General features: G+C 46.2%; 1 protein-coding gene and 1 long non-coding RNA gene across 8 annotated transcripts; one reads left to right on the top strand and one right to left on the bottom strand.

Annotated features, from left to right (window-relative positions):
- Window positions 1-1206: 1206 nt before the first annotated feature.
- LOC120787445 lies at window positions 1207-12788 on the bottom strand. Of its 7 annotated transcripts, none has more exons than XR_005706931.1 (5): window positions 12659-12788; window positions 11987-12036; window positions 10437-10585; window positions 2818-2928; window positions 1207-1546 (listed from the first exon to the last, which is right to left on the bottom strand). It is a non-coding gene; the product is annotated as an uncharacterized LOC120787445 (long non-coding RNA). The 7 variants fall into 7 exon arrangements; XR_005706927.1 differs by having other exon boundaries at window positions 10437-10598; XR_005706932.1 differs by lacking the exon at window positions 11987-12036 and having other exon boundaries at window positions 12659-12787.
- A 3706-nt stretch (window positions 12789-16494) lies between these two features.
- Window positions 16495-18859, top strand: prl (prolactin). Its single transcript, XM_040123089.1, has 5 exons — window positions 16495-16537; window positions 17085-17197; window positions 17591-17698; window positions 18339-18521; window positions 18660-18859. Exons 1-5 carry the CDS (start codon window positions 16495-16497, stop codon window positions 18849-18851), a joined length of 639 nt encoding a protein of 212 aa, XP_039979023.1. The 3' UTR covers window positions 18852-18859.
- The last annotated feature ends 2900 nt before the right edge of the window (window positions 18860-21759 follow it).

Below are 21759 nucleotides of genomic sequence, written 5' to 3' on the forward strand. Positions count from 1 at the left end.
GGTTGAACTGAACTGTTCTGTGTCAAAGTGTCCTCGCAAGTAGAACATACAGTACATGTGAGTGTGTTTGTTCTCTCACATGTTGATACCAGGGAAACATTCCTGGAACCACAGCACGCATGTTTACACAGGTCATCGATGCTGTGTACACACACGTACAGAGTTACATCACATGCGCACACCTGGTCTTTCTTATGGGATCACACTGGTAACATTTTTTGTGCCGTGTGGGTCATTACAACGGTAATTTGACAGTTAAACAAAAAAAAGAGCTCATACACAGTTAGTGGTGTAGGTTCACTACTGGTCATTTAAAAATGTAAACATGCTGGCTTCAAATCATCACCGCTAACAGCGAGGTCCGAGTTAAAGCAGAGGGCAGACAAGTCTGCGTATGTGTGGGTGTGACGCCAGAAAGAATCCGAATCTACCCCCCCAGGGGGCTGGATTGGGACAGCCACGCAGCCGGCTGACAGTATTGACGTCTCTGTTTGTCAGTGGGTGGCTGGAGTGGCTTTCCTATTGATCATTCACTGCACGAGCCTTCGCCTCTTACTCAGTTTAGTTGGATACCTGTCAGCGGTGTGTCACTGTGGCATTTCCTTTTATTCCCCAAGTTACAACTGACTGATTTACAATGTGCATTAATCTCCGTTTGCATGTGCAAAAGGAGAAGGGGGTACGTGAGCATGTGATGGCAAGTTGCATTGAATCCCACTGTACCTGCTGCACTAAATATACAAAACCGGATTAACACTTACACTTAATGGTGTCAGGATGAGTTATCCAGTGCCTAGACTACTACTTCACACGGAATATTTTACTTTGGCATATATTCACAGCCCCTAATGAAATCTATAGTCATAACAGGAAAAACTGAACAGTACGGTGTCCCCATTGAGTCGGTGACACTGCGAAGACATCTTCAACAACTTTCAGGGAACATGATTAGATATATACACCCCAATAGTTCATTAACATGTAGGAACCGAACTGAACCGAACTCTTGCCCTTTGCTAACAATGTTAGCAAGCTAACGCTACTGAGAGAAAGCTAAGGTTAAAAAATAAATAAATAAATAAATGGGACGCTGAAGGTGAAACCACGACTATGTTCAGTCTTCATACATCCATATTAAAAGAAAGCAAACCAGCAAATGGTGAAACAAACGAGGCCAAAAATAAAACAAACCACGCCATTTGTTTTTATACCAATTACCTTGATACTTTTATTTCCATTTATAAGTATTCATCTCAGGTCGACAATTTACATTACAGCTCATCGGCTCTCTGGAATTGTTTGCAAGTCGATGTACTGTACGTCAGCCATAGAGGGAGAAGGGGAATGGCGGTAAGACGGAGGGACACCAGATGAGCCAAAAACAGGGGGAAGGACAGGGGGAGGAAACTGTGGTTACTGCTGCCAGATCCCAAACTCAGCCCAAATCAACACGTTTGTCACGCCATGATCATCATCGTCATCTCTCATTCCGGTGCTGTTGTGCAGAAGGGAATGCTGGGAACTTGGAGGACTCAGTGCAGTGGACCTGGAAGAGAAGAAAGAGGTGAGATGGAAGGCGGGGAGTGAGGGCAAACGCCCTTTAAGGCCCCATTCAGAGTGTGAATGAGGTCTCAGAACCTTTAGCTTGGCTGTAGACTCTTAGTCTAGTTCAGTGGTCCTCAACCCTGTGAAGTCAAGACCCCCCAGAATAATCAGGTTGGTGCTGGCGATGCAAACACATTGATCGCTCATCAGTCGTCACGTGTACCGGTAGATGCACTGTGTGCTGGCAGGTGGCTTAATGCTGGAGGGCGCCCACAGCTAAGCAAGTGAAATGAGCGTGGCTACACTGATCAGTCGACTACGGGGGTGCGGAGGAGATCGACGGACGGGCAGAACACTGCTGCTTTTCGTGGTTGTGAATCAAACTTTCGGCCATGGTTCCACATCCCCCTGGTAGCAAAGGCAGACAGAAGGGAAACGGCAGGGAGGTGAAGGCACAGAGGGAGAGGGAGAGCTGCAGACCATAAACAGCTGTTTCTCTGAGTGATTATTGGGAATGGTGAATGCTTTGTTTGTGATGAGAGTTTTGTTTCGTTATTAACAGCTAGCCCCTCGGCGCTGTCCAGTGTGCTCCAGGCACTGTGGATTTTTGACGCCTTCCGTGACCTCTTCTCTCCCCTGACCCACTGGACCAGCACCCTCTCTGTGTTCCAGGACCTCCTGATTCACAGATTAAGCACTGAGTGTAGCGTAGTCACTCACCACTGTCTGTTGGCTCCGTAGTCCTCACTCCTGTGACAGGAGTGAGAGCTGTGTTTCTTTTCCATACTTCTCTTAAGTTTAATTGGTTTTAAACTTTCGTGTGCAAAGTCAGTCTGATATTTCCAAAGATATTCCCAGGCTGGAAATACCACTGGTCTAGTTCATCCAGTAAACTCTTTGAGGTGTCTGCATTTTCATTTGTGGAGGTTTCGGGTGCAAAAAGGTTGGCTCTAGAGTGCAAATCATTTCACACTTCTACTACTCTGAATAATCCGCAGACTTTTCCAGCAGTTTTTACCGGAACTACTTTCTAACAAAAACCTGGACAAATTAAATCAAAACTCTCCACATGGCGAGATGCTTCTACAGGGGTAGTAACAGTAACCGTGACTCTGTCCTATCCAAGTGTCCGCGTCAGACAACACAGTGTGACAGCACCCTGACACCGAAGAAGCTAAACGATATTCAGCCATTATTTATTTTATCTTACACCTTCTTCTTTTTTCCATTTTTTGTTTTATTTATCTACACCCGTGCCTGTCATCACCTTACATTTGAGGTCGGAGGGCAGCTCCTCATGACGTCCCTTCAGCCGCACTCTTCACACAAGCAGCAAAGGCCTCCATCAGATCTTTGCAGCCCTCGGCTCCCTTCTCTGCCACACTGGAAGAAAAACGAACGGCAATGAGACAGACTGCCGTGTGTCAAGATGACCCACATTTCAATACTTTAACGTTCAATTTCACAAATAACTGTTACATTTCAATATGACCCTCTCTCACAGATGGCGTGTGACTTGGAATAGAAAACGGGAAATGGGGGTTGGGAGGTTAGTCCAGCTTTTGTCAGCAGTAGTGGACTCAACCAAGTCCCGGTCCAACTAATTCTGTTGACAAAACAGATGCTTGTTTCGTGCGCTGACAGATTTCAATGGCGGAAACAAGAAAATGTGAGCGACGGTAACATCATTGCAAAGACAGTAAAAACAAGAAAGAAAGAATGAAGGATGAGACAAAAGGGGATGAAAGTGAAAGCGAGAAAGAGAATTCAGGCAGCCGATACTGCCACAGTGCATTAGGGTGATGGAGCAAAAGGGAGGGAGGGAGAGAAAAGAGGCAGAGAAAGGGGGGGCAAAGAGGGGAGGCCGGGGATACAGAAAAGCCATGTGGATGAATCCGTCTGTCTGATAGGACACTAGAGAGGGAGGGAGGTTGCGTGAAAACGCAGAGGTGAGAGGAGGAGGGGGTTTCATGTTACATGAATGTAAACCCGTCCCCTGGCTCCTCCTATCACTTCATGAGCTCTGAACAAGCCTCCGTTACGCTTTTCCTCCTCTTCCTCCTCAACCCACCGGCAAGCAGGACAGCAGTCCTTGTCTCCTTAGCATCATCCCTCAAAAATAACCGTTTTGCTGTTTAGCCAACATTTAGAAGCATGAATTTAAAGCCTAGGGCTGACAACACGGTATGATTTCTCTTCTGGTCTTCCATCCAGTTTAACGAACATTTAGTGGTGTTTGTTAGTGGCGGAGCCCGCCATCACTGCGTGGGATTGCAGTAGGGATTCAAAGAGAATGATGCGTGCATGTAATCCAGTGGTACGGCTTGTAATTGTATCTCATCCGATATCAGCCTCACTCTTCACTCCCCTGCAACTGTATCAAGTTGCAGCTAATGCAAACATCTCCCACTGCTGCTGCTTCTCATCCAAAGCTGCGAAATGAGAAAACATTGTGATGCAGTAAGAGGAAACGCATTGACCGGGATCAAAAATGTCAAACCGGGACCGGAGTCTTAAAAGAGCAGTCCAGTGATTTAGCACTGCACTCCTGTATCACTGTCAGACTCACGATGGACAGTTAGAAAAAAAAGGAGCAGGCCGAACCAGAGATGCAGATACACCTTTTTTATTCCATGCGTTCTTCTTCTTTGTCAAAACCTGGTGCCTACATTACCCACAGTGCAATTTGACTGCAAATGGGTCAGAGATTCGGGTGTGTTATGCTAGTAGCAGCTAATGTAGCTCTCTTCACATATGCAGTAGGAACTCCCCAAGACCTGCAAACACACTTTGATGTGTAAAACCGGTAGAGTTCCCCTTTGAGGATTACGACTTTAAAAAGGAATAATTGGACTTGTTGGGAAATATGCTAATTTGTTTTCTTGCCTAGAGTCAGCTGAGAGGATCATTAGCCCGAAAGTACAAACTAAATATGAGGCTGGAGCCAGGAGACGCTCCCCTTAGCATAAAGACTGGAAACAGGCGAAACACCTGAGGAGACCTACCTACCAGCGCCTGTTCCGTGCAGTCTTTATGTTAAGCTAAGCTAACCGGCTGCTGGCTGCAGCTTCAGGTTCACCATGAGGGAGCAGTGGCTGCCGGAAGTCTCCGGTGGTTGCCTAGCAACCTCAGAGTGACCACGAGACTCCAGGAACACTAAAGTAAGGACTTGACGACTGAACAGCTGGCTGAACAGCTGGCTGAACCGTGGAGCCCATAGTGAGGCCAACCGTCCCCACGAAACAACCATCAGCTTCGTTTCCCTTTCAGCCGTGTGCGATCGCTCAAACACACGCAGTTGAAGAATGTATTCTGAAACATTTTAGAAGCATGATAACTGTTGGTTCCCGTGCTTGCCATCCACGCCATCGGTGTGCAGTGTGAAAAACCATTTCTATGTGCACGCTTAGCCACACAGGGCCATCTCCGCTGCTTTCTCTCTTTGCGATGTGGCCGGGTGCATAGCAGTGATGTAACACACAGCTGGCTGCTGCAGATTATCACTCAGCGCTTTACTTTGCCAGCAGAGTTGGCATCAAGAGCGTGCGTTGCTCCGCGAGGGTGTGTGACAAAATGGGAGCCGTTGAGATTGTGTCACTGCAAGCGCGCCTTCCTAGTGGCGGGCTGGAGTGCGTACGTGCGTCCACAGAGTCGATGAGTGCTTATGTTTGCCGCGCTGCACCGATGACCCGACATCAATGCAGCAGAGTGTCTAACCCCTGAGGGTGTGTTGTCACATAATCCTGCCACAGCACCATCAGTCCACTACAACATACACACGTATTTGCTTTTCAGTCTCCGTCCCGAGAGAAAGTGAGGTGGATGGAGGGACCTCGTTGGCCTTATTGTACTTTATCAAAATAAAAGCATGGCTCTGTTTCGTCCTCTGTTAAAATTGGCCCTTTATTTTAAATGCAATCTCATTAACTGACTACACTACAGATTCTCTCTCATCTGCTTCGACACTTTTAATTCCACACAGTCCTGATATGTATGTAGACAGGTACTGTCTATCACATGCAGACAGCGGGATTACAAAAAGCAAAGCAGAGCAGGGCGGTCACATGTACGGGCAGCGACGGGAGGGGACCAATGACATCGCCGCTACCGCAGCCATCACGTAATATCCTGAGAGAAAGCACGACCCTGGGCCAGGTCACATGACAAGGTCGCGGGGCAAAGCTGGGTTTTCGTGGCAACCAGTGGCAGGTCTCGACTCGTGCCCACACATTTTGGGTCACTCGGTATACTCATTACATTTTAATACAATGATTAGAATAACAGCAGACAAAGCTGTAATATTCAGTTTATAGTGTAAAGTATTTACTTGTCCAGTGGGTTCTTCTACGTTACTGGTTAAACACTGCTACGACCAGCATTATTTGTAGACCAAACCAACTTCAGCTCGTCAAGCACTAGTTGCATCCCGACGCAGTGACGTGAGCACGTCCGGGTCTGACTAATCGGCGCCCAGGTATGGTGAAGGGTGACGTCATCCTCCCGTCTGGGACACCATCAGGAAATAAAGGCTGAATTATTTAGGCTGAGCTGGCTGCAATCAGTCCCCTTGGGACAAACATGCATAATAGATCACTGAGCAGGTGCAGCAATAAAAGATGCTGTGGAGGCCAAGCATTAGCGATCATGCGATAATGGGAGGGTGCCATCTTCCTTGGTACACAATCAGTCAAATATCGTTGGGTGCCTTGAGCTAGTGTTCCAACCTTTTTGGTTTGTGACCCCTTAAAACAATACACATTTAACGTGTGACTGGGAACGGGGTCTACCACTCACTGTGACGTGATTTTAAACGGTGATGATAATTTCTGCTCTCAAATCACAGCACGCTTTTATACATCTGAGTAGGACTGGAGACCCTAGCTGCTCTGAGAGATGCCTGCAATTACAGTTAGGTACATAAGTATTTGGACAGCGACACATTTATTTATTTTTTTCGAAATTTCTCCTCCGTACGCCACCACAGTGGATTTGAAACGAAGCCGTCAACATGTGACTGAAGTGTAGACTTTCAGCTTTCATTCAAAGGGTTTTAACAAAAATGTCGCATTAACCGTTTAGGAATCACAGCCATCTTTTAAACACACAGTCCCTCATTGTCAGACGCTCAAAAGTAATTGGGGGGGGCACCAAATCCTAATCTCGCTTAGGGCACCAAAATGGCTACAGCTGGCCCTGTGAAGAATGTAAATATTAGCTAAGAACTAACACTTGAACAAGTCACATACTATATACTGTACCGTATGTCCACATGGGCACTATGGATCTGTGTGCATGGGTCCTTTAATTGTCCATAAACAGACACGCTGTCATTTTGTACAGTCACTTCTGACTATAATTGAGTCCTGAAATTTTATTTTCTTAAAACAAGTGAAAAGAATCTGCCAGTGCACTGATAATATTTGAACCCATATCAATTCATTTTTCCAATGATGTTCTAGAAATGAGTTGTCTGAATCCTGAAACCTGAGGAAGAAGAAGGATGCTGCATTAGAGTCCAGAAAAATAAAACTAGATTTGAGAAAATATTTTAAACAAGTTGATTTATATCAAAATCTTTCACTTGTATACAGAAACAAAAAGTAACGCTAAATGTTTTACACGCTTTATTTTCTTACACATGCTACTAGCCTGTTGCTCATGCTTCACCTCTGTGACCTTGACAAGGTCACAACCATTGCTACTCTTTAAAAGAAAATTGTAATAAAAATGATTTCTCCCATTCAACCACCTAAAAATCCTGCCCTGAAACTGCGGAAAAATGATCAAATCTGGCTCCGGGCAAGCACACAGAGATGCTTATCACCACGACATGAGGGCCTCAAGCCAACATGGCCGCCGCCATTCGTCTCTGGCTGAATGTGAGTGTGAGGCTCTTTCTTCTCTGGCTGCCTGGGTTACAAGAAGCAGGTGGCGGAGCAGTAACGTGATCTATAGCAGGGAACATGTCATCTTATCCTGCACATACGGTCTACATACTCTATCCGTCTCTTTTAAAAGCTGTCTATAAATACATAGGGTTTCTGGTCTTCACTACAGATAGTCAGCCATTTCAATCTACAGTTGGCTCCATGCTGGAAACCTGAATTTCCAGACCAATGTTCAGATAAGTTGCTTTCATATTCATCACCTTCAGTCTTAAAGGATGCCAAATTGTTGCCTTGACGCATTGACAGCAGATGAACGACGTTCATTAGGATGGAACTTAAAATGGCACCGAGGGTAGCCCAGAGCAGAGGTCAATGATAGCCTATAAAAAATTTACAACCTGTCACACGTAACAAAGACATTTTGGGAGCATGGTTCTCTTGCATAGTTGAGTGGAGAGGTGGTTATCGAGACGGCTCATGGCTCACAGATTAGACTATTATTATGTTAAAAACCTTTAAAGGGCAACGTCAGCAATTTTATACATCAACATCTGTTTACAGGTGTTGGGGAGTTCTACTGCATGTTAAAGTTGTATAAAGTCTTTTGAGGCTCTAGAGGGAGCAGTGTGAAATCTGGTAAATTTCTCACCAGACCTCTGTAGCCCGCTGCTGATCTCTGCTCGGAGACTAGCAGCTTGAAGCTACATTAGCTCTTATTAGCATTACACACCCAAATCTCCAACTGAACTATCAATGGTCAAGTTCTGTTTAGAAGGCTACCATGGTCATTTAGCTAGCAAGGTGACTAAACCTGCGGCAACATATTTTTCTGGCCCCCTGAGGGCAGCAGAAGCAACTCGTGAACATTAACATATCGCCACATTTTGGATTGATATGGCAAACTTGTTAGCAAACAGTTGCTTATTTAAACATCCAGCTGTTACGGAGCAACATTACCATTCATTTGGATCTGGCATTCGTGTCACCTGATGAATCTAGGTCCAGTACTCCCTCTCTTTTAGTTTTGGTTTTGGTCTCCACCAGCTCCTGAGGGAAACCTCTGGCTCTTTAGCTGCTAATTGCTCCACTATGTTCACCAGCTGGTCTCTGACTGAGTCTGAGCAGGTTGTGGACGGTGGGGTTTTTTTTTTTGTTTGTTTTTTTACAGCTGTTTCTCTGAAAACATCTGCCTGCTGCGGTCAAAAACCACGCTCTACGAGCTCTCACTACGAGCGATCTGGTTCACACTGTCATTCGATACATTGTTATAATAGATGTTATTGTTATTACTGATTTAACTTGGAGGTAAATGGCTCAGTGGAATTCCACTGGACCCGAGTAATGTTGAATTAACACAAACGTGTACATTTGTTTGTGTAAAATGTATTTCTAGTTAAAAATTTGACATTGTAAAGAATAAAGGTCAAAGGACAAGGATCCAGAGCAATCGAGGTTAAGTATTTTGTATACTGTGAGGGACCACTGTGGGCCTAATCGTTGCAGCTGCCCGCAGCTTAACGTGTACTGCATGGCCCTGTTTGCTGGTACGAGTGCCACCATGGGTTCTGGTTCTGCTCACATCAGCTGCATGTAATGGCCCACATACAGTAATCACCTGAAACCATGATATGTTGCACGAGTGACAGAGCAGAGCCTTATCACCATAAACCTATTGTGGTGTGCTTTAAAACACCCTCTAGAGCGCTGACCTTGGCCAGCGTTCCCGGTGTAGGCATACTTGCACGTTAACAAGCTGCAATAAATAGCATTTCTCCATGACACAGCCTGCCCTGGGAGTGAACACAAGAGCTCCAGTGTGAGTGCTGGACGATTTTCATCCATAAAACCTAAAAACATTGAACTGTCAAAGAAATATTTACGTCAAACTAACTATCAAGCCTGTGAATTTAAAAAGATTCTTAGAGTCCCCAGATACTCAATTTAAAAAAAGTTAAAAAGGGGGACAAAGTTGGAACTTGAAAACTTAGCCAAGCACGTTCACATCTTGCCCTGCCCTAGCTCTCCCTCCTCCACCTCAACCTGCTGTCTTATCTAATGGTTTCACACACCCACACAACACCTTATCAAGGCCCGACAGCCTGTAGAAGCCAAGAGGACGTCATTATGTCATCGTGCTTCTCACTGAGCTGCGCGCACACACACACACACACACACACAGTACAGTCATCCATGTTGTTCTGTATCTGTTTTGAATACACGCAATGAAACCCCAAAAATATCCCTTTGCTGGTGTCACCGGCCGTTGACACAGCAAGAGGCAAAAGGAGACGGAGGGGACAGACGGAACGAGCTAACGCAAGGTATTCTGGGGAAAGGGAGGCTAGTGACGCAAGCAGATTCCCAGCCTTCATCCATGCGTACGGATGAGAATGAAACATCACCCTCCTGCCACACATCATTAACCCCCAAATCACTCGTCCCTACATAGCCTACCCCAAGTTTTCATAACCTTTCCCCCTGCATCCAGCTAGGACATTTCAACGCGCAAGACTTCATTCTCTCTCGGTGTTTTTCTGCGCTAACCGCAGCATCCACCGAAGAGACTCCATTTTAGCATGGCGCATTTTGGGATGCTGCTGGTATCGGTTAGTCACCGACCCCCCCCCCCCGTCAGACCCGTGCAAAGTTAAATCAGCTCAGAATTTTGAGCTATTTTAGCTCTAAGCTTGGACGCGATGCTCCCTTTCTTCGGCGCTCGTTAGGTAACGTTCAAGCACATCGCAAAGGATTCAAATAATCAGGTTTTCGCTGACGGCTTCGCTGTCTTCAGCTGTTCAGCATCAGGGTAAGCGTAAATATTTGAAGGCAACTCTTGAAGCCAGAGACAAAATTGTGAAACATTCAGAGATGCACCAAGGATTCCAAGGGCTTCCTCTGATGGTCACTGGGTTTGGTGTCGTGATGAAGAACTGTTCACTTCTAAAAAGGTTGTACAAAAGCTAGAACACGCACACTTACACTTTTTTTTCCACCATCACCTACCATTTGTCCAGGTCAGCCTTGATGCTGGCACAAGCAGCAGGGACGGGGGCTTCAGCGGGGGCAGCGGCGGTCTCAGAGTCCGACATGTCTGTGGTGCTGCTGTGTGAGTTGAGGGTGCGTGTCCTGTCCCGTTCCTGTCCTCTGAACGCCTATGGATTCCAGCTCCACCAACAGAGACAGAGAAACAGAGAGACAGTGGAGATGAGGGTGAGTCGGTGAAAGGGGAGGGAACACAGGAGGAGGTGGGAGGAGATAAGCATGTGAGAGGACAGCGCACGTGTGTACATAGTGGGAGGAGGGGGCGCAAGGGTGAAGGGGCAGTGACCCAGACTGAAGTTCAGAGGTGGGAGACCAGCCCGCACATTCGGGAGGGTGCAGGTTTGAAGGACAGAGGAGGGGAAGTTGGGTGCATTGAGTTCCTTGTGGATGTCGGGTTCATCGTGTGGTTTGATGCTTCCTGTAGAACCTCAAGGCCAAGCGGGATTCCCACCCAACCGTACAGCTCAGGCGTAAACGACGGGACAAACTGAAGTCACCGGGACATGCGATTAATATCAGCCTGAAGTTCTGCTCACCTAATCGAAAATTGGCCGACAGCAGTGGGAAACAGCGGGCGCTGGCCCGCAGTCCGTTTCATACGTGTCAAGCCATGCACAGTGTGAGGGAGTGAACTAGCTGCTGCATGTGTGCGTCAGGGCAGCTGGAACATGATAATAATGGCAGCCTGTCCTCCAGCGTCATCTGACCACTGAGCTCTGCCACCTAGTGGCCTCCTACGTCTGGGGCTAAACACAGCGAAAGGGCATTTGTCATTTATCAGGGTCTTTTAGAAGCAGTCATCAATGGACTTGTACTGAAAACGGCGTTTATTCAGCACCACTTGGGAGCAGCGGCCACACCGAGCCACGTGTCCGTGTAGGAACGAACTCTTTCAAGGTCTTCGACGGCTCTGCTCACCATCAGCTCGCCGTAGAAGCCAACGATTGGCTCTCTTTCTGTCCTTTTAACTGAGATGGCTATTCTTCTGTTGCTCAGATAAGCCCTCCAGGACCCAGACAGCTGCAGAAGAATAAGCATGTCAATTTTCTCATTGTTGAGGTTTTGAGATCTCTGCTGCTGCTCCCGAGTGTCCACAGATTTTTCATCTCAGTATTTACCAAAGGTTCTTAGGTTGCTGGCTTCAGTTTCGGCCCCGCGTCGCCTGCGATTAAAAACCGACTTGGCTCGACACCAGTGATAAGTGACAAGGTGTGTGTTTCGTGATTAGGGTGAACCGAGCAGTCAACAGGAGGAAGGACCTGATAATTATGGAGATTATCATCCATCCTCACCGATGCCTCGGCCGTGCAACGTGAGGTCAGCGCACCTCGTTGCTCGGACGTTATGCAACAACCGGCACGGCTACCAGGGTCGCCCTTTGCCCCCCCCCCCGGTAAAACTCCACGGGTGCTAGCGGCCACGTCGATCTGCCGCCTCTTCCCTAACACACGAACCGCTGGCAAAGTAAACCATCTAACGTGACTTCAACAAGCGTCTCTGGCGCGTCTCACCTGATCCGCGCGTATCGATAACTTTTCTCAGGCTTGCCTCCGCTGCTCACCTGTTAAGGTTTAGAACAGAAAAAAGAAAAAGAGTGATACGAGGCTATGAATTATGGGAAACGCAGTCCCGAGGGGGAAAACCCTCAGGCGTCTTCCACAGACACGTTGCTGAATAGTCGAAGTCAAGGCAAAAAGGACCCGTGCAAGTCTTTTCCCTTCCGTTCTCCTTATTCATTTGAAACCTCTGCTCAACATCTGCGCGACGTTAACTGGCCTCTGCTTTTTCCTAAAATAGCACTAGCTGCTGATTCATATTCCAAAAAGAAGAGAAAGTCTGCACTGCCTAAATTACATTAGCATCAAATGTCAACCAATTAACTGCCCGCCCCCGCAGAAATAAGGCTCTCTCATTCATTAACAAAAGACAAACGATAAAGCTGGAGGTCAGGAACAAATCATTACCCAATGACACCATAAAATACACAATGTAATATCTAAATGCTGAAGCATATAGAAATAAGCTTCAGCTGGAGGCCAGTTCCTCACCTGCCTGTGAGTCCGTGTGCACTGGGACATTAGGGAACACCATGTACTTTAAGCAACAGGAGTAACTTCCTGTGCAGAAACCCGGCATATAAGACCAGAAAAGTCCAGAAAACGACGCAGTTCATTCCTACCTACCTGCAGGTGGGACGTCTTGGTCCTGAGTTAGACGGCTGAAAGCGTGTGTCTAAGAGTGTGCAGGAATCACCAGAGAAGGCCAAGGGGAGCTTTAGAGTGCTGCAACTCTTGTGTGGAGAATGCGATCCCCTTCAAAGGGGGTGTGTAGCTCTGGTTTATGGCCATGCCTGCATGTGTGCACGTGTGCGCTCAGTACATGCATGCACTGCCAGGAGCTGCGAGACAACGGGGGGGAGGGGGAAGACAGAGAAAGAAGTTTGAGGAAAGAGAGCAACAGGCTAATGAAAGAGGACATTCCTGTTTGAGATCCCCTGAGGCTTGAACGGAGCTAAAGAGCGGGAAGGACGTGGAAGGAGTGTCTGCCCGGCTGTGGTCTACCGCGGCAAGGTCGAAACCCCGAGCCATGACACCGAGAATTACGGCTCCTGTGGTTCTCGCGTTCTTCCCCACAGTCTTTTCTCATATGCAAACAGATAAGATCCTCGGGCTCCGTGCTGACTCTGCACGAGTAACAGCCTGTAATATAAACACCCAAAGCACGCACACCCTGGTTTTTTGCTCGGTAAGCCGAAGCCGACAACAGAAGCCTGTTTTCCTGACAACAAGGGGACAGCAATTGGAGATTTTAAAACCGTGTGTTTGTGTGCGGGTGTCCACTATTGCCGGCGGCACCTTCCAGGAGATAAAATCAGAGGAGCCTTCAAAGTCAGTCTGTAGGTCGCCCACGGGAGGCCCGCTGCGCGTGCGCACATTTGCGTACCCACAGTGCATCATGCGTGGTGCTGCAGGTTGAATGGAGGAGGCCCGAGGCTGACAGGAGGGGTGTTTAAAGCAAAGTGTCACGGGAAATATGCAGTACGCAGGTGTCTGTGTCCATGGCTGAAACAGCTTATTCCACAGCGAAAGAATGCGTAGGCAGTCTGTGTGTAATGTGCTCGAAAGGAGAGGTGATGCGGTAGGTACCAAAGATATGACCTTAACCCTCAAGTTCTGTTTGAGGCTCAAGCACGGCTCAAAACCTCTCTTCGTGTTATCCCGTCAGCTCGATACGTTGAACTAAAGACACGTTGACGAGGTCCACTCCGAAAACATGCTGCATTATTTCTGTCAGCTGTAAAACCTGGTTGAATACTTCCCCCTCCAGCAGCAGGTTCGACCTCTGACACCAAAGCCCCGTCACCCCGTAGGATGACACACAGCACATTCGTTTGACCGTGAAGCCTGTAATGTTCAGGTTTGTTGAGGCGTTTGGTCGCTCGTATGCTTCGGCACTGAGGTCAGGGCTAGTGATGCTGTTGTACAGGACGCGCCTTATAGACAGGGATGTTTCTGACATTCTGCCACCTCGTGTGCTGTGGAACCCCCCCAGTGTAATGTGTTTGACCCCAGATAAGAAACATCTGGCCGAATTTACACGTGTCCGGCAGCGTTATGACGTCATGGCAGGACTGTTGTGTCGGAGTTCGTTACACTGTACAGGTGTACCTAATAAAGTGGCCAGTGAGTGTAATTGATGCCACCTGACTTACTATATATGGAGCCAAAATGGTTTATATGGGATTTACACAGATTTCAGAAGATTTGCAAATGTAGATAGAGTTTGATGAAGCCAACTGAACTGACCTGAATCTGAATATTTGTGCCTCAACAAAGTCAATTCACGTTTGTGTAGGTCACTAACCTACTGCACTAATTCACACAGCTGGGCCGCTCATATTTACTGAGCTAGTTCTCTTTTAAAAGTGGTGAAAGATTCACGTGTAAAAATAGATTATAAAACACACACTGCTGTGTTTCAGACACATAAGACTTGTGCTGTGAGTCAAACATCTTGGTTTGTACATTTGTCAGTCTCATCCCTAATACATTTGATTATTAACGCATTCATGTTCCTGCCTTTCTTTTTTCTTTCTCGTTATCCTTTTTTACTCTTCCTCTCTACATCATGTCTCACAAACCACCCTGTTCTCAGCCTCAGGCGTAATAAACACATAACCATTCAACAGCTCGACAGTCAGATCAGCTGGAAGCCTCTACCCTCTGTTTCTGTCAGGACGTCATCACGTTATGCACAATCACAGGTCTCACCTAATCCCGTCAGCTGTCTTCACGTCTGTATGTTCTGGTGTCACTCTGCCTGTTTAGATACACACCTTCTATGTCACCCTTTGTTTTGTTTCCTTACGTTTCACCGGCTTAGAAATGTTCTCGTTGCCAGACCAACAGGGGCCAAGATTCACCACGAAGTTTAGAAAATTTTGTAAAACACTTGCCCAGAAAAAACAGTCACATTGACGTACCAGGACACTGTGCGTCCCGGTTGCCTGTCCCCTCTCTGTCTCCATCTCTATTCTTTCCTCCTCTTCTCCCTCAGTTTTCCCTGTTGGGTCTGTTGGTCTGGCAGCGTCATTCCAGGCCTGCCATTCACACACATGTCCACCAGATGTCCCCACCGAGCTCCTGCCTCTGTCCATCAACAGATCTGTCACCGGTAAAAGGTGTGTTGAACCGGAGCTGATGTCCTCCCCTGGTCCAACTGACCCAAGACAGGAAAATATATAAAACATATATAAACACGTATAAAATGACTATATTTGTCCATAAAACATGAAATATGACCTCATTTGGCGGAATAACAATGTTATACGGTCATTTCTATATTTCTATTGAGGTGGAGCTCTTCAGTGCATAAGACAAAGGGGAAAGAAAATGAAGATCATTCTTGGGATTTTTATACATGCATCAGCGTGGTCCCTGGGATCCCAAACAATGAAGAGGTAGAGTGGATGTCGACCAGAACACAAGGGTTAACAAACATAAGGCAGATCCCTGAAGTCGCGCCAACATGTGCACTAATTGAACATACGCTGGCCAATGACAGCCCAGGAAAATATTATACGTCGGAAGCTGAAATCAGTGGATACTGTTATACGCAGGCTTATCTATGGATTTTCAAACAGGAGAACTGTCCCCTGGATTGATCGACATCCACAAGAAGAGGTAACGGTCCGTCGTGTAATAATTCAGGGTTTGATACAGTGCATATCTAGGCCTCATAGGAGAACTGGAGGAGAACTCCCTCAAACCCTTATTCACTGAGGGATTCATAGAACTTTAGGGCAGAAAAAAGACAAAATCTCCACTCGGACCGATGTCACTGCTGTGTTTTATAGATAATAAAGCCAGTCTAAAAAGTCTCACAGCGAACGTAGCAGCATTTAACAGCGATGAAATACGCTAGACATGGATTTACATGACGGCCAAGTACCGGAAACAACAACTGAGGCCCGTCTGTGACAGTAAAAGCCCATGCTGAGATTTTCCATTCATATCAGCTTGTCTTGTGGGGGAACCTGTGTCGTCTCATTTGGGAACAAAGGCTGGAGGTTTTATTCCTTCAGGTCCCAGAACACAGGTGGCAGGAGGGCTGACCTGCGGCCGTTGTAACCATGAAAAGGTCAGGTGAGTTATGGACTCAGATCAGCAATCATATGAGGGTGTGATGAATTCAGATTTGTGTCCCAGCGTTATTACAGAACATCCTGTGAACATCAGTGTTTTTATTCAGCCACTTAATCAAGACCTTTTTCCACATCCATGCCACACAGACACACACACGCTGCGCCTGTGACTCCGTCCTGTTGCATCCATTCAAATCTCCTTGACCATGTTTCTCATTATGAACCGGATCAAACAAGTTCCAAACAATTAGCACACAGTCGCCCTACTGCTGCATAACCAGACTGTTGGGCTGACGCGACTATAAAATGGAGCGAGAGAAGGAAAGAGCGACCAGAAAAAGAAGCAGAGACTAACAAACAGGTAGCCAAAAGGAGATGGCTCACGGAAGAACCAACGGAAGCAAACTCCTCTGGATGGGTGAGATGAGCTTGGCTCGTCCATTTTATCTGTCTGTCTATGAAACGATTTGCTCCTCTTTGTCTCTGATATGTACAATTCCCTCTATTACACGCGTCTGTTTTCTCAGTGTTAGATCAACTTCTAATAAATGAAAAATTCGGTGCACCAAGGTCTGAACGCCTCTTATGTTTTTAGTGAGAAACAGTTCATCTAAATGTCACATGTCCTACGATTCACATCTGATATTTTAAATATTTTGCACCTACCAGAGCTCAACCAATAAATCACCTGGGCTGTTGGCTCATCATAAATACAGTGTAATGGTGAGAGCATGTATACCTGCGGATTGGTAACGAGTAGAAAAATGCCAAAACCGTGTCTGAAGTCATTTAGAAACTGTGTCACTGTGTCATTCCATAGTTTGTCCTCCAGAGGGTTGCGGGTTATGGGTTAATGTGAGACTAATACTCCTCATCGGCCTCCGAAATCCAGTATTGTAACGTAAACTAGGTGGAAATCTCCACGAAGAATGAAACTCTCTCTGTTGCTCTTCTGTGCTCCACAGCGCTGTATATGGTGGCGTCGTGCAGCGCCGTCCCCATCAGTGACCTGCTCGACCGAGCCTCTCAGCGCTCTGACAAACTGCACTCCCTCAGCACAACGCTCACCCAGGAGCTGGTCAGTACCTGTTTTCGCGTGAGTCGGAGCGCTGTCTGAGGGCGTCCGAGTCCGCCCAAACACTCTACCCTGTCCAATGCAGCTATGCTCTTGCTTTCCCCATTGACTCGAGTCCGAACTGCGTGGGGGTGCCCCGCTACACCTGTTTACGAGGCTTGGTTTTCTCATGGGTTCAGGTCAGCATGGATGAAGTACTACGGGGGGAGAAAAAGGCAGCGGTTCTGCATTATTCATACTGATTTCCCACCGTCCAGGCAGCCGTTAGTTCTCGTTCGTTTATGTATACAAAGCAACAGCTGGCTTTCCGTCACAGTGACAAATGTGTTTTTCAGTCAAGCTTAGTTAATTGTGATTGTCCCAGTACAAATAACAACGCCCCGCTGTCCCTCCCAGGACTCCCATTTCCCTCCTATAGGTCGGATGATGACACCCCGCCCCTCCATGTGCCACACCTCATCTCTACAGACGCCCAATGACAAAGCACAAGCTCTACAAGTATCAGTAAGTGACTGTGTCTCTTCTAATGTCTCATTTCTCCCTTTTTCTTTGCTTTCGTCTTGTCTTTGTCACTTTCACCTCCCCTCCCATGTTTCTCTCTGCTGCCGTCGTACGACAGATCCTATCTCCTGTCCAGCCGCAGTCTGACGTTCCATCGTTGCAACGTTTCCTTCAAAGACAAGTTCATCCCACCAGTTCAATTTTATTCCGCCATTAACAATAACCAGCTATTTCAGCGTTCACCTGTACGGATCTCTTCACATCTAAACAATTTGCAGCTAAACATTTAAAAAAGCTAAATTATCAGCGCCTGCGTTTATGGCCAGTGGAACAATAACGTTGGTGTTTCACAACTTTCCAACCTGCTTGGACTAACAGCTTCATTATCTATTCAAGGGCCCCCAAGTAAAGTAAAGCAGTCTTCTGTCCGCCTTTTGCAAAACCTCTACGCATTTTAGTTTATTAAAATGAAACTAGATTTGAAGTTATTGTTAAATAAATGAATATGACTTGGGGAAAGGCATTTTTTAATTCATCGTAATGTCATATTTTAGAAGAGATTTTCTAATCTGTAACATTTACCGACAAAAAGTTGAAATGACAACATCTTCCGCTTGTATCGTCTCGTTGACTTGTCCTCCAGGAGTCAGACCTGTTGTCATTGGCTCGCTCTCTGCTCCAAGCCTGGGTGGACCCCCTAGTAGCCCTGTCGACCTCTGCTTACACTCTGCCTCACCCAGGACAAAGCAGCATATCCAACAAGATCCAGCAACTGCAGGAGCACTCCAAGAGCCTGGGAGACGGCCTGGATATCCTGTCTGGCAAGGTCTTCAAGTCTGGGATTAAAAAAGCTGCCAACAAGTTTTGTTTTCTTTTGTACTACTTTAAAATGTTACTATAAAATGTGTAATTGTGAAAGTTTTCTCTTCCTTTCCCGACCCTCCCTCCCACCTTCCTCTCCCAGATGGGTCCAGCGGCTCAGACCATCTCCTTTCTGCCCTACAGAGGAGGCAATGACATAGGCCAGGACAAGATTTCCAAACTGATCAACTTCCATTTCCTGATGTCCTGCTTCCGACGGGACTCCCACAAGATTGACAGCTTCCTGAAGGTCCTGCGCTGCCGGGCGGCGAAGATGCGACCCGAGCTGTGCTAAAGAGGGAGGCAGCCAGCTTGACTCTAAGGGGAGAGTTTTTCTGAAAGCTTGCATTACCTACTGACGGTAGAATAGCACATTCTTGTAATCTACTAGCAGAGCTAATGTCCTGATTGCTAAGTAGTGGGCACTATGAGCTTTCAGAGGGTGAAAATAAGGAGGAGTTAGATGGCGCACACAGGAGACCATACTTTGTTTGACGTGGCCCCTTCTAGCCGTCACAGTGCTCAGAAGATTGACTGCACTGAACCAGTTCCTAATGCAAATGTTTAGATGCTTAGACATAATGTGGAAAACGCTGGAACGGATGATTCTAGCCCAAACTGAAAAAAGGTTTACTTCTTAAACAGCTTCCATCTGGAATGACAAGTCAGAGGTTAAAACAGGTTAGGAAATGTCAGGTAGGTGAGGGAGCAGCCCAGTAAACTCAAGGGCTTGTACTGTTGTTTGGCCTTGCTAATGGGTATCTGGAGGACACAGCACGGCTCATACACTTCCCCAGATGTTTCCAGCGGGTCTGGCTTCATCAACGGACCGTACCGTGGTCAATCTGTGTGTTATCTGTCCCGTGACTCCTCCTTGTTTTTGCCTTTTACCGAAGCAGTATCCTCTCACAGCCAAGCTGCTAAAGGAGCTTTGCAGCGGCAGGGCTCAGCTGGGGTGTGACATATGACATCAGTGCCACCAGCTTCTCCTCAAGTCATTCCTCCCACAGGGATGCAGGGCTGTTTGGAGAATAACTTTCTCTTCCTAACTAACTTGACTGCTAGCTTGACTGACGACAAACTGCGGCATTTGCACTTTAGATTTAATAACACTTTCCTGAAAGCATTATGAATGCAAAGCTTATCAATTGAAATATTTCTTTAAGATCTGTATTTCAATAAAAAATCATCTCTTGCACAGTTAATTACTCTGTCTGTTATATATTTATTTATTTATTTATTTTTTGGGAGAGCCATTCAGCAGGACTGACCTCTCGAGAAAAACGAGAGCAACAGTTCGTTCAGCGAATTCACCAGAGTCGCCGTCTGTTTTCATGCAAGACACAGAGATTTCTAGCGTAGCAATCATGACTCCTGTCCACCGGGATGTCTCCCTCACCTAAACCTCAGCCATGCTCTTTCCTAGACTCTAATCAAGTCCTGTCTCTGCCCACACCGGACCAAACCTTAACCATAACGTCGTCACACCGACAGCTTCATTTCAAATCCCTTGTTGGTGGTGTACAGAGGCAAAACTGACGAAAATTGTGTCACTTCCCAAGAAGAAAACATATACATATACAGCTCCGGAAAAAATTAAGAGACAACTGCAAATTTTTCTGTTGAATTCTAACACAAGCACACCTCATTCTACTCAATGAGGTACTGATTAGGTGATCACCTGAACCAAATCTTATTTAATGAGGAAAAGTATAAAAACCACTGCTGTGGTCATCACTATCCTCTTGCAATAGGACCAGCTAGATGGCAAAAACAGTGCTAGTAGTACCTCAAAAGTAATTGGAATCAAAAAATAACTGTTGACCAGGCCAAAAGAAAAGTTTGGAGCGAGGAAAAGAAGGGTTCAATTCTGCCTTTATTGGCAGTGTACGTCAGGTTGTTTCCATCCTAAAAATTTCTAAGACGGCGGTTCATAAGAACAAGGTCAAGCAGCAGACATTGGGGACAACAAAGCTACAGACCGGCAGAGGGCGAAAACGACTCTCCACTGACAGGGATGACTGTCAACTCATTCAAATGTCACTCAGCAACCGTAGGATGACATCAAGTGACCTACAAAAAGAATGGCAAATGGCAGCTGGGGTGAAGTGCACGGCGAGAACGGTTCGAAACAGGCTCCTAGGGGCAGGGCCCAAGTCGTGTAAAGCTAGAACAAAGCCCTTCATCAATGAGAAGCAAAAAAGAGCCAGGCGCATGTTTGCAAAAAGAACATAAAGATTGGACCATAGAGGACTGGAGTAAGGTCTTCATCTCTTATGAGTCCAATTTTCAGCTTTGCCCAACACCTGGTCGTCTAATGGTTAGACAGAGACATGGAGAGACCTAAAAGCCACAGTGTCTCACACCCACTGTGAAATGTTGTGGAGGATTTGTGATGATCTGGGGGTGCTTCAGCAAGGCTGGGATCTTTGCGAAGGACGCATGAATCAAGCCATGTACAAGGTTATCCTGGAAGAAAACTTGATTCCTTCTGCTCTGACGATGTTTCCCAACTCTGAGGATTGGTTTTTCCAGCAGGACAACGCTCCATACCACACAGCTAGGTCAATCAAGGTGTGGATGAAGGACCACCAGATCAAGACCCTGTCATGACCAGCCCAATCTCCAGACCTGAACCCCATTGAAAACCTCTGGAATATAATCAAGAGGAAGATGGATGGTCACAACCCATCAAATAAAGCTGAGTTGCTTGAATTTTTGCGCCAAGAGTGGCATAAAGTCACCCAACAGCAATGTGAAAGACTGGTGGAGAGCAGTTATTATTATTATATTATTATATTATTATATTATTATTATTATTATTATTATTAGTTATTATGTTGTTTATAAATGAATGTGAACTTGTCTTCTTTGCATTATTTGAGGTCTGGAAACACTGCATCTTTTTTGTTATTTTGACCATTAGTCATTTTCTGCAAATAAATGCTCTAAAGGACAATATTTTTTTTGGAATTTGGGAGAAATGTTTGCAGTAGTTTATAGAATAAAACAAATGTTCATTTTACTCAAACACATACCTATAAATAGTAAAATCAGAGAAACCGATAATTTTGCTGCGGTCTCTTAATATTTTCCAGAGCTGTATGTATATATGTATATGTGTATGTTTTCTGACTTCAGCTGCTACTTCTGCTTCTGCTACTTCCCAAACCTCTCTATATGCCCTTGAATGAAGATATGTA

Source organism: Xiphias gladius, chromosome 3, assembly GCF_016859285.1.
Source record: "Xiphias gladius isolate SHS-SW01 ecotype Sanya breed wild chromosome 3, ASM1685928v1, whole genome shotgun sequence".
Classification (NCBI taxonomy): Eukaryota; Metazoa; Chordata; class Actinopteri; order Istiophoriformes; family Xiphiidae; genus Xiphias; species Xiphias gladius.

Excerpts from the sequence above, each read along its gene's own strand:
- prl (XM_040123089.1), top strand. The coding sequence starts at position 16,495 with ATGGCTCACGGAAGAACCAACGGAAGCAAACTCCTCTGGATGG. Across the intron at positions 16,538-17,084 it reads AAGCAAACTCCTCTGGATGG|CGCTGTATATGGTGGCGTCG; the intron begins GTGAGATGAGCT and ends TGTGCTCCACAG. Across the intron at positions 18,522-18,659 it reads TGGATATCCTGTCTGGCAAG|ATGGGTCCAGCGGCTCAGAC; the intron begins GTCTTCAAGTCT and ends TTCCTCTCCCAG.